The following is a 13,349-nucleotide window of genomic DNA, read 5'->3' as shown; positions in this document are numbered from 1 at the left end:
ATGGCATTATACAGACTTTTGGTATGATCAAGCCAGCAGGGCATAGTGTGTTCAGACAGTTGGGTGCCCTTTAAAGAATAAAATATTTCAATATTAGTAGTTTTTTTTCCTTAGTGTAAAAACAGCAGGTGACAACTGGTCTGGTTCCAATCCTAGGACTCCTGGATCCCTCTTGCGGCATCAGAGTAAGATTCATCTCGGCAGAATTTATGTATGATAGTGCAATCACACAGCATGTTTTTTTCCTGCTTTAATGCTCATGTCACACTGGTGATTTGTAGTAGCTACAGAATCCCTTTTAGCATTTGTGTTGCAAGGAACAAATGCATTGCAGTCCAAGAAAGGTCTGTGTCTCAGAAATTCCAAGTGATTTGTAATGCAGCCACTGAGTGACTTTTTGCAGAGCTGGAGTTGGCTACAGAATGGACAGCCACAGCAGCTACTAATAGTATTTAATGCATCTGATAATCATCATGGCACACCAGTGGTTTGTAGATACCTAGAGCAGCAGTGCATGTGTTGACAGGCTTTTGGAGGTCAGCAATATCAACCATTCAGGTTTTACTCATTCCTTGCGCGTTTTATCTGAAGGTCAGCCTAGCATTTTCATTCCTTTACAGTTTTTTTGTTCTTTTAAATCTCCTACATGGTGTATTTAAAAAGAGGGATATGCTTTTGAAACTGTTGCAGGCTGAGAAGCAGGACATTTTTATGTCACTTTTTCAAATGGTGTGTTAGTTTATGATATGCTCGTACAGTTTTCTCAGTGGTGTGAATAATTAGAAAAACTTTTTTTAGTATAAAAACAGTATCTAAATAATAAAATGCTCTTAATTTAAGAGTGTTCTTTATAGTTTTTTTGACAGCTGTTCTGCCATTTGTTCAACTTTTAAATTTTCAGGGAATTTTTTTCTAATGTTTTTCCATCCAGGAGTACACATGGTACATTTCTCTTTTTTTTTTTTTTTTCTCTCTCTAAGCTGGACCTTGGCACAGTGAAGTATTGGGATTGACTGTGTCCCACATGTTCCTCTGGTCTATGGGCTGTGGCCCTTGGGGGAACCAGAAAATTAATTTTACCCAACCTTAGGGTGATTTGATGCTACTTGATTGGCAGTTCAGAAAGTTGGGCAAATGGCGCAGACTTGGGGAACCAATATGGCTTCCAGAGATAACTTCCAGTTGTGTAAGAGGCCAAAGCGGACGTCCCTTCCCCTCCCGCCGCCCTCCGGTGCTTCTATCGACTCATCGCTGCGATCGGAGAACAGATCCGCCAGCCCCGGATGCTGATCATAGAGATTTCAGGCAGACCAGATGGTCGCCGGAGTCTCTATGATCGTCGGAGGCCAGGCACGATGTTATGACGTCGCTGCATTTAAAAAAAAAACTGCGCCGCCTCGGCTGGGAAGCTTTAATCGTTTTTTTATTTATTATATTTTCTTTTATTTTTTTAGGCCTAGTGGTGACGAGATGTGGGGTCTTATTGACCCCATATCTCAGTGTAAAGAGGTCCTGTCATGTCTTATTAAAAGGGATGTTTACATTCCTTGTAAGAGGAATAAAAGTAAAAAAAAAAAAAAAAAATTTTAAACTGTCAACATGTAAGTAAAATTAACAATAATTTTTTTTTAAAGTGCTCCTGTCCCCGTGTGCTCACACGCAGAAGCGAACACATACACAAATCCTGCCCACATATGAAAACCACACATGTGAGGTGTCACTTACGAAAGTTGGAGCAAGAGAAATAATTCTAGACCTCCTCTGTAACTCAAAACATGTAACCAGTAAAAAAAATTAAAGTGTCGCCTATGGGGATTTTTAAGTACCAAAGTTTGGCACCATTCCACGAGCATGTGCAATTTTGAAGCGTGACATGTTGGGTATCTATTTACTCGGCGTAACTTCATCTTTTACATTATGCAAAAAAATTGGGCTAACTTGTTTCCCCCCAAAAAAACGCGTTTGAAAAATTGCTGCGCAAATACTGTGCGAGATAAAAAGTTGCAATGACCACCCTTGTATTCGCTACGTTCTCTGCTAAAAAAAAAACCATATATATATATATATATATATATATATATATATATATATATATATATATATATATAGTGATTGGGGTTCTATGTAATTTTTTAGCAAAAAAAATATATATTTTTACATGTAGGAGCGAAGTGTCAGAATTGGCCTGGGCGCCAAGTGGTTAAAAATCTTTTTTTGTTGGTCTTATGTAGTACCGGTAATTGTATTTTCTGAGATGCTGAATTTTGGGTTTATATATTATGTTATAAACCATAATCTTCAAAAATTAAAAGAAAGAAATGCTTGAAATATATTTCTATGTAATGCATCTATATAATGATTTTCACTTTTCTGTGCTTTTATGAATATTACTGAGTGGTATTGTTGTACAGCCAAGATTCGGTTGAAGGTTTTACAGATTGTTTTTACCTCCAGAGGTAGGATATGTATTTTGTTTGTTCTCTGAGGTTACTGCACAGGAAGATGATTAGGGAAGACAATAGTTAATCCATGTTCTTTGGTGTACTTTTATTAAACTGAGCAAAAGAAGGGTGGGAGGAGCATTTAATTCATTTTTGGGTCATTCATCTTCGTCATCCGCAAGTCTGTGGCTTTTTTCTTATGTTTAAACAATCAACTGTTCAGTGCTTGAAACTAAACGCACTAGTGCATATATAGTGAAAATACGTTTTCTGATGATGCCACAAATATCACTTTACGTGTGAAACCAATACTAATCATGCAGTGCATAAACACTTACATTTTGTAAAACAATAAACAGAATTCCTATACTGTATTTTAGAGGTAGACCGATATGGGTTTTTCTCTGGCCAATGCCGATGCCGATATCTGGAAATCGGGGCGGCCGATGGCCGATATGTGTTGCCGATTTTTGCGGCCGATATTTTTTTTTTTTATTTTTTTTTTCCCCTCATCTCCAAAAACCTAGGGTGGAGAGGAGATAATTGTTTAGGGTGGAGTGCAGCCTGTCAGTGCCACATCAGTGCAGCCTATCAGTGTCCATCAGGGCCACCTCATTGGTGTCTATCAGTGCCACCTCATCAGTGCCCACCAATGCACCAGTGCATCTCACCAGTGCATCACCTCATCAGTGCATCTCACCAGCGCATCTCACCAGTGCATCACCTCATCAGTGCATCTCACCAGTGCATCTCACCAGCGCATCACCTCATCAGTGCCCACCAGTGCATCTCACCAGCACATCACCTCATCAGTGCCCACCAGTGCATCTCCTCATCAGTGCCCACCAGTGCATCTCCTCATCAGTGCCCACCAGTGCCAATCAGTGCATCTCACCAGCGCTCATCATCAGTGCCCACCAGTGCCAATCAGTGCATCTCACCAGCGCTCATCAGTGCCAATCAGTGCATTACCATGTCATCAGTGCATTACCTCATCAGTGCATTACCATGTCATCAGTGCATTACCAAGTCATCAGTGCCCACCAGTACAGCCCAATGTCATTCACTGCCACCAGCGGAGCGCTCCAGGCTCCGTTCCATCTCCCAGTCCCAGCACAAGAAAGTTCCAATGTCCCTGGCCCCGACGTGCTGCCCTGCCTCTGCCTACAATCCCCAGAAGGCAGAGCGGGCCTGTAACAACCAATCGGCGGCGGCCGCTGCCGACATCCTCCACTCTGGGAAAAAAAACGTCCCCTGACATGCTGCGTGCCCTGCCTCTGCCTACAAACCCCAGAATGGTTGGCTGCCGCGCAGGGTGTACCAAGTTGGCCGCGGCTCCGGAGCTAGGCCGAAGCTGCGGCCTTTCCTGATGCTGTGACCGCGGCGGCAATCAGCGGATTGCCGCCGCGGTCACAGCATCAGGAAAGGCCGCGGCCTCGGCCTAGCTCCGGAGCCGGAAAAAATAAATAAATAAATCGGCCTAATTTGGAAAAAAATCGTCCGATGACGATTTTCTCCAAAACGGCCAAATATCGGCCTGCCGATATATCGGTCGACCTCTACTGTATTTGCCGGCGTTTAAGACGACCCCCTAATTTTACAGCTAAAATTTTGGTTTTGGGATATACTCGCTGTATAAGACGACCCCCTTCCCCCCTCGCTGTGCCATTGCATGCCTCGCTGTGCCGTGCCATTGCATGCCTCACTTCGATCTTCATATCTTATCCCTGGCAGAGTCAGTCAGACTGCGGGCGTCTATTGTTTAAAAACCGCAACGCCTCCTTGTGGTGTTCCGTGATAGGCGGCCTCAGACAAGACTACATCTGTGATAGGCTGAACACAGGCTCTGCTGGGAAACTGAGTGTTCCGCCTATCACGAAACGGCACAAGGAGGAGCCGTGGCTTTTGAACAATGGACGCTCTAAGTCTGACTGACTCTGCATCCAGCGTGTAAGACGACCCCTGATTTTTGAGGCATATTTTTAAGTACAAAAGGTTGTCTTATACGCCGGAAAATAGTCCCCATTATGCAAGTGCTCAAAATGAATCTACTCCTTTGTGCTCAAAAAGGATCCAAGTTGTGTTTCACCACTGGTGCCCCCCCCCCCCCCAGGAATATTCTCACCTGGATCATTGTGATCACTACATGTAAGTAGGGTCAAAAACTGTGCTTTCGAGCCTCACCATGTGTTTAGTTTTAAGCACTGAACAGTTTATTCTTTTAAATGTATTGATGTACATGTAGGATTGTGATTTGTGTCAGTAGATTTTTAGGCTTTCCATTATCACCTTTTATAGGATTAGCGCTTAGGAAAAAATAAATCCTATGTACTGGAATGAAGTGGACCCTCTAGGAAAAAGAAACCAATAGTAAACTGCAGTGAATATGCAAACCTCCATAATGCTATGTGTATGAGATCCTTTTTTCTTCAGTTCTTTTCTGTAGTCTATCCTGGTTCTGCAATGGCAGTCACAATTAGAGGTTGACCGATATATCGGCCGATATTTGGCCACTTTGGAGAAATCTGCATCGCCCGATTTATTATCCAAATTATAATACGGACCGCATTCACTGCACCTCTGCCAGCAGAGTGTGGAGAATCCTCCTCCCTTCTACACACTGTTGGCAGAGCAGCGCCGCTGTGTGTGAAACTGTAGGGAGAGAGGAGCTGTCACAATTGAGGTTGAATGTCGGGGGTGGGCGGGACCCAGCTATCCAACACCTGCCAATGGGATGGGATCTGGGCGAGCCGCTACATGTATGTGACCCGTCCCTTTCTTAAACAGCCCAATCATTGGTTGGATAGCTGCTGGGTCCCGCCCACCTCCGACATCACGCTGAAGGCTTCAGCTCCTCTCTCTCTCCATACAGTTACACACGCGGCGCTGCAGAGAGCATTCAGTTTCACAGCTACACTATCAGCTGTGAAACCTGCCAACCAGTGCCAATCCATGCCGACCAGTGCCATGTTTCAGTGCCACCTGCCAAAAAAAATAATCGGCCTAAAATATCGGCCGCAAAAATCTGCATCATACATCGGCCTCTCCAATTTCTAAATATCGGCATCGGCCAGAGAAAAACCCATATCGGTCGACCTCTAGTCAGCATACATGACTGTAAAATCAGCTTTGTTTTACTTTTTTTGTTTCCTCTGTCATAATCGGGTCATTAAAGCCTACTATTTTTGGAACTTGATAAATACTATATATCTTTCTATAAGAATTTTTTATATGTTAATGGTTCCCCTTTCTTTTATCCAGTGACTCCACAGCCATGGAGTTCATCAAGGCCACCAGATATTTCTGCAATAATGGGGTCAGCAGGGCGATCACCTCGACTAGTACAGACTCCAAGCCGTCTGCGGGACGTTTCCATGGTAGGTGGACTATCCATATTTTTAGCAAATTAAAGGTCATGTTCGTTTGTCGTCTCCCCCCCCCCCCCCCCCCCCCCTTCCATTTTAGGCATTGCATTTATACAGTGAGGGGATTTTGCACATTTGTCCACTGACATAGAAATATGATCCTTCTATAATTTTAACGGTAGGTTTATTTTAAAAGTGACAGAATAAAAATAGCCAGAAAAATGCATTTAAAAAAAGTTAGGCCCATCTGAAGTTTGCTAATGAACATCTGAATGATTCAGAGGAGAACCGAGTGAAAGTGTTGGGGGCAGAAGAGGCCAAAATCACGCTCAACTTGCTGCGTTTGAAGGAGGAGGAATGCTGCCTATGACTCCAAGAACACCATCCCCACCGTCAAACATGGAGGTGGAAACAATATGCTTTGGTGGTGTTATTCTGCTAAGGGGACATGACCACTTCACATCCAAAGGGACGATGGACGGGGCCATGTACTGTCTAATCTTGGGTGAGAACCTCCTTCCCTTAGCCAGGGCATTAAAAATGGGTCGTGGATTGGTTTTCCAGCATGACAATGACTCAAAACACATGGCCAGGGCAACAAAAGAGTGGCTCAAGAAGATGCACATTAAGGTCCTGGAGTGGCATAGCCAGGCTTTAGACCTTGATCCCATAGAAAATATGTGGAGGGAGCTAAAGGTTCGAGTTGCCAAATGTCGGCCTCAAAACCTTACTGACTTGGAAAGGATCTGCAAAGAGGATTGGGAAAAAAATCCCTCCTGAGATGTGGCCAACTGTAAGAAATGTCTGACCTCACCAAGTTATGTCTTGCAAAGGGGTCAAATACATATTTCACGCATTAAAATGCAAATCTATTTCAAACTTTATTTTTTTAACCACTTAAGGACCAGCCCATGTACATATACGTCCACAATATGGCACGTACAGGCACATGGGCGTATGGGTACGTCCTCGCCTATTAGCGGGTGGGGGGTCCGATCGGGACCCCCCCCGCTACATGCGGAGGTCGGGTCCGCTCGGGGAGCGATCCGGGACCACGGCGCGGCTATTTGTTTATAGCCGCTCCGTCGCGATCGCTCCCCGGAGCTGAAGAACGAGGAGAGCCGTGTGTAAACACGGCTTCCCCGTCCTTCACTATGGCGGCGCATCGATCGCGTCATTCCCTTTATAGGGAAGACACGATCGATGACGTCATTCCTACAGCCACACCCCCAAACAGTTGTAAACACATACTAGGTGCACCCTAACTCCTACAGCGCCCCCTGTGGTTAACTCCCAAACTGCAACTGTCATTTTCACAATAAAGAATGCAATTTAAATGCATTTTTTGCTGTGAAAATGACAATGGTCCCAAAAATGTGTCAAAATTGTCCGAAGTGTCCGCCATAATGTCGCAGTCACGAAAAAAATTGCTGATCGCCGCCATTAGTAGTAAAAAAATAAAAAAAAATAAAAATGCAATAAAACTATCCCCTATTTTGTAAACACTATAAATTTTGCGCAAACCAATCGATAAACGCTTATTGCGATTTTTTTTACTAAAAATAGGTAGAAGAATACGTATCGGCCTAAACTGAGGAAAAAAAATGTTTTTATATATGTTTTTGGGGGATATTTATTACAGCAAAAAGTAAAAAATATTGCTTTTTTTTCAAAATTGTCGCTCTATTTTTGTTTATAGCGCAAAAACTAAAAACCGCAGATGTGATCAAATACCACCAAAAGAAAGCTCTATTTGTGGGGAAAAAAGGACGCCAATTTTGTTTGGGAGCCACGTCGCACGACCGCGCAATTGTCTGTTAAAGCGACGCAGTCCCGAACTGTAAAAACCCCTTGGGTCTTTAGGCTGCATATTGGTCCGGGGCTTAAGTGGTTAAAGGCGTTTTTTCTGGATTTTTTTTTTCTTTTTTTTTTTTTGTTCTGTTTCTCACTGTTAAAAAAACTACAATTAAAATTAGACTGATCATTTCTTTGTCAGTGAGCAAACATACAAAATCGCAAGGGATCAAATACTTTCTCCCCTCACTGTACTTGCGAAGCACAGCCCCAATTCCCAAAAGTTTGTAACGCTTTTGTAAAATCTACATAAAAACCAAATGCAATGATTTGCAAATCTCAAACTCATATTTTATTCACAATAAAAAATAGAAAATATATCAAATGTTTAAACTGAGAAAATTTGCCATTATAAGTAAAAAATTTGATCATTTGGAAATTGATGGCAGCAATTTAAAAAAAAGTTGGGACAGGGGCATGTTGTAGCATCCACTTTTAACACTCAGTAAACTGGTGTTCCATTCTTGCCTGATATAGGATTCTAACGAACAGTCCAGGGTCATCCCTTTTTTTTTTCCACTTCACAATATCAATATGCATTTTCAACAACTTACTGTGTTGGTGAATTAAATTTAAATAGTTTATATTTTTACGGTGTTAAGACCTGCAGTGGTTAGGGTACTGCGGCCTTCTTCCCATCCCTCAATCGCTGATCTTAAGTGATTATCGCTACCATAGGAGGTAGAGGGATAGTTGAGATGAATACCGTTTCCAGGATGATTCTTCCCAATGGTTAGAATATTCCCCCAAACATGAGCCAAGATTTCATGAAGGGTGTACCAGGCATAGAACAACTTTATTGAGAAGGCAGGCTCTTATATACACCAAAAAGAATACTTGCAGTAATCGGATGGACAAGGACACACTCCACCCACAACATCATACAATGGGTACTAACGAGCCTCCAAAACACATCTTTTAGGAGACAGACATTCTGTCTGAGATAATCTACATTAGTTAATTACTAATCATTTAGGTGACAAAAGATAAGCTCTTCTCACCTGCTACACAATATACATTTATCATCCATCGAAAATTCACACAATACAGTGTCAATTAGCACCACACCATGAAAGGTTCCTGAGAGCCAGACTAAGGTTCATTTACATGACAGTAGCAGACATTACTACAGCAAGCTTTTATAGTACACCCGCCCTCTCTGCCTGGGAGATATTGAGATCAGTTAAGGAATAAACCGATTATCTCCAGGTAGAGAGCACACAAGTTTCCCAAAAGTTGGAACACCCCTTTCCACACAAGGTATCTCTACCAACATATCCAAATTTCACCCAGATCGGTTCAGGGGTTCTTAAAAAACAAACCAAACCTATGAGAAAATACAGAATAAGGTCTATTTTCTTCACGTACGGTACATCATAGCTTATTTTTAAATGCTGTCTATCTGATGTAATGGATGGTTTTCTGCAGAATTGTACCACTAACTGTTAATTGGGCTTATTTTTGGTCTAGTGGGAATTCATTGAAATAATTCTCGGGTTTTGTTTTTTGTTTATTATGTTTGCAATAATCTCTGTGATGAGAGGCAGATAGGCTTTTGCCTATCCCCTTACATCTGTGATTTACATCTATGTGATAAGGGGCAGATGCTATTCCAATGTTTTTTTCTCAGTCATAAGAAATGATATCCTAAAATATGCTGCACTGACAATGTTTAGGAATGTGCATACTTTTTACTTAAAATGGATGTCATTTGCAGCTTTCCAATATGGAAGACTCGTTCTCCCCTCAGCGGACAGGAATGTATAGTGTATTTGATAGTCCTAGTTTCACCGAAGACATAACACTTAGTGCAGTTATGATGAAAGAGGAAGACCCAGGAGAAACTGGTAAGTGACGGCACAAGAGCATTGCACATGTGTGTTTCTGTCTTGCATCTCACCCTTGCCTATGTGTTTTTATTTGCAGCCACAATGAGCCTGTATCAGGAATTTCTTAATTCATTTTTGAAGCTTCCTTCCAGTTCTGTGTTTGAGCTTATAGAAGAATATGAGACTATGTGCCGTGAACAGGTAATTTTTGTGTTGCAATTGTTGGGAGAGGGATTGGCACACCTGTCAGGATTTTTTGTTCTTTTGCGGTCTGTGTTCCCCTCTTTGTTTTTCCTGTTTATTAGCATTGCAACAGAAAGTAAAAGTAAAATCACAAATTTTATGTTGTCCCCAGAAAGATAATGGAGTGCAAATCTTCCAATGGGGGCACTAGTTCTAGTGATCTGGGAGGCCCCCCAGAGGATTCCCTTAAAGTCCCTTAATGTGATTGATTGTAAACATAATTTTTAACAAATAACGAACATGTCATACTTGCCTTTTCGGTCAGCTGTGCTGGGCTGTATTCAAGGAGGCCTGCCCTCTGCCAATCCAAATTGGGGATTGCTTGGGGCTCCTTAAAATACCCCAAGTGGCTCCACCTCCCCTCCAGCCTCTTTCTAGAAAACACAGGAACATTCTAGAAAGAGGTAGGAGGTCCGAGTGATGCCACCTGTGTCACCCAGCAGTACCCTAAGCAACTCCCAGCCCAGATCACACAATGTACCTACTCTACGCTAGAGGGTGCTACACATATAATGCATTAAGGTACAAAATACCTTCTGCCTTTACAACCACTTTCATTTGCAGGGATTTCCTTTCTACTTCTTTTTGCTATGGTACAGGAAGTGAATCATAAATACTGTGATTGTGACATTGGCGAGGTAAATCTGCAAGGACAGCCTGGTAAAGCCCTTCTTGTTCCCTTGCATGCTAAAGTTATTTTTTTTTTGTTAGCCCAAGGACACTAGCAAAAAAACATTAATACATAAGTTACCATGACCAGTGCAGGACATTTACCCCCCCCCCACATTCTGCATATTAAAAAGATCATATTCATCATATTTACATTTAATAATGATGAATATGATCTTTTTAATATGCAGCATGTCGTGGGGGGGGGGGGGGTAAATGTCCTTCACTGGTCATGGTAACTTATGTATTAATGTTCTGTGCACTGTGCAGGACATTTACCCCCCCTCCCCCCGCCGCTATGCTGCATATTAAAAAAATCACAGACAGTCATCAAAGTTAATAATCCTCAGACTGCATCATTCTGTATGCAGTCTGAAGATTATTAACGGTGATGACTGTCTGTGATTTTTTTAATATTCAGCATGGCGGCGGGGGGAGGGGGTAAATGTCCTACCTACACAGTTGCACTGGTCATAGTAACTCATGTATTAATGTCCTGCACTGTGAGTTACCATGACCAGTGCAGGACATTTACCCCCTCCCCCCATGCTGCATATTAAAAAAAAATCACAATGTCATTAGGGGAAGTTCTTATCTTTATTCAGCAGTTCTGAGTCCTGACAATCTAATCTCCCCACGTCCTCTTCTATACAGATACCCTGTCTGAGTAATGTAATTGCCGAGAACCTCTGCACAAGGATTACTCCGCCTGAGCCCGAAAACCATCAAATAGTCCCTGCAGAGTAATCCTTGTGCTGCTGATCCCGGCAATTACATTACTCAGTGTATCTGTATAGAAGAGGACATTGGGGCTCAGATTAAATTGTCCGAACTGCTGTATAAGGATAAGAACTTTCCCCTACCAACTTTAACTACTAGTGTTCCTCCACCAGCTAAGCCACAGTACAGTTTGAATCATGTGTCCGGGTAGAAGGCGGAAGGAGACCCGGACACATGATTCAAACCCCGTACTGTCCGGGTCAATCCCGTACAGGTGGCAACCCTAGGTAAATGTCCTGCACTGGTCAATGGTCATGGTAACTCATGTATTAATGTCCTGCACAGTGCAGGGTGCTATGTAATGTAAAGGGGTCCAGTGATGCAGGGTGCTGTGTAATGTAAAGGGGTCCAGTGATGCAGGGTGCTGTGTAATGTAAAGGGGTCCAGAGGTGCAGGGTGCTGTGTAATGTAAAGGGGTCCAGTGATGCAGGGTGCTGTGTAATGTAAAGGGGTCCAGAGGTGCAAGGTGCTGTGTAATGTAAAGGGGTCCAGTGATGCAGGGTGCTGTGTAATGTAGAGGGGTCCAGTGATGGGGGGGGGGGGGGGACACGTTTAATCCCCGCTATAACAGGCTAATTTTTAAGTTGATCATTTTGTACGGCCCCCGAATGATGTTACAAAAATCCAAATGGCCCTCGGCAGAAAAAAGGTTCCCCACCCCTGCTCTACAGCATAAAAAACACAACTGAGCATGTGCAGCTCGGCTACTCTGCCTGTGTTAGCTAGCCTTCCCCAGATACGGTGAAGAATCTGCCTTTTTACACAATGCACAGGATTAACCCCTTACGTTACACATTGAATATAACAAGCATGCTATGCTGCATATGCAGACTGATTTTACTGTTGTGGGTTTATTAGAAAATGCGAGTATAGCCTCGTTAGAAATAGATCGCTAGAAATATAAACTGTGCCCACATCCCTGTTATTTGTAATAGGTATGTCTCGATCGGTCGATCATAATACAGGCTGCTTGGGGCCCGACTGATGACCATAGATCCAGATAAAGAGGGAAAGAGAATTTTTTGGGACTTTTTAAGGCACAAGTGTACAACAATATAAAATATATATGTAAAAATTTATTAAATAATTATAATAGTAATGCACAGTGTACAAAACAGCAAAAGAGTTTGGGACAACCCCACATATCAGATATAATAACAAAACCGTTATTTTCTAATACAGTGGAGTCGTAGTCTCGACCGGTTTCGCAGTCTATAACTGCTTCTTCAGGAGAAATATCTATAGGGTACATATAACAAATATAAGTAACAAAATAATAATAATAACAAGCAATTATATACACTGATTTAATGGAAACAATACATAGATTTCAGTATTTGCGCCTTATAAGAGAGTCAAGGACTACTCACCTTGATGAGCCAAGGTGATCGTAACTTGGCTTAGGCACTGGCCCCCTTGGGCGCACGTGAGGGATAGTAGGAGCGGGCTCTGATGGAGAAGGTGTATGGGTTATTGCTAGTAATGGGGGTAATGGAGGATAGAGGTGCAAAGGAAAAGGGAAGAGGGACGGGAAATAGAAATGAAGAGAATATAAAGAAAGATAGAAAATAGTGGAAAAGGGAAAGGGAGGAAAAAAGGAAAGGAAAGGAGAAAAAAGAGAAAGAAGGAGGGGAAAAAGGAGGAAAAAAGAGAATGAAGAAGGAGGAAAAATAATGAAATAAAAATGTGGTGGAAAGAGGGGAAGAAGGAAAGAAGGGGGGAAGGGGGGGAAAAAGAAAAGGGGGGGAGGGTCAAGGATAAGAAGAAAGGAGAGGAGGGAAGGGGGATGGGGAAAGTGGGGAAAGGGAAAGGAGTAGGAAGGGGAGAGGAGGGGGGGAGGTCGAGAAAGAGAGAAGAAAGGGGTTAAGTGAAAACAGGAAGGGAGGGTGGAGAGAGAGACAAAAGGGGGGGGAAGGGGGGGGGGGGGGGGTTTTAGGAAAAAGGGAAAAGGGTGGGGAAAAAAGAGGGAGAAAAGGGGGGGAGGGGAAAAAAAGGAGAAAGAGAAAAAGAAGATGGATTGGGAAAATGGGGGAGGGAAAGAAAGAAGGGAGGAGAGGGGAGGGGGAGGTTGTCTGGTGGGAGGAGGAAAAAGAGAAAGAAAAAGAGATGAGTCTCTTTTTCTTTCTCTTTTTCCTCCTCCCACCAGACAACCTCCCCCTCCCCTCTCC

The 13,349-nt window shown here is 42.8% G+C and overlaps 1 protein-coding gene across 1 annotated transcript in view; it reads left to right on the top strand.

Moving 5' to 3' along the window:
• NUP107 (nucleoporin 107) overlaps window positions 1–13,349 on the top strand; it is a 76,921-nt gene that overhangs the window by 10,631 nt on the left and 52,941 nt on the right. The window contains exons 3-6 of the mRNA XM_040344039.1: window positions 126–185; window positions 5,703–5,818; window positions 9,378–9,507; window positions 9,587–9,690. Of these exons, the coding sequence (XP_040199973.1) occupies window positions 126–185; window positions 5,703–5,818; window positions 9,378–9,507; window positions 9,587–9,690 (410 nt within the window). The remainder of the gene's footprint in view (window positions 1–125; window positions 186–5,702; window positions 5,819–9,377; window positions 9,508–9,586; window positions 9,691–13,349) is intronic.

This window comes from Rana temporaria, chromosome 3 (genome assembly GCF_905171775.1).
Source record: "Rana temporaria chromosome 3, aRanTem1.1, whole genome shotgun sequence".
NCBI classification, from domain to species: domain Eukaryota; kingdom Metazoa; phylum Chordata; class Amphibia; order Anura; family Ranidae; genus Rana; species Rana temporaria.
Note: the sequence above shows the minus strand (reverse complement) of the source record. Positions and strands in the feature narration are given on the sequence as shown.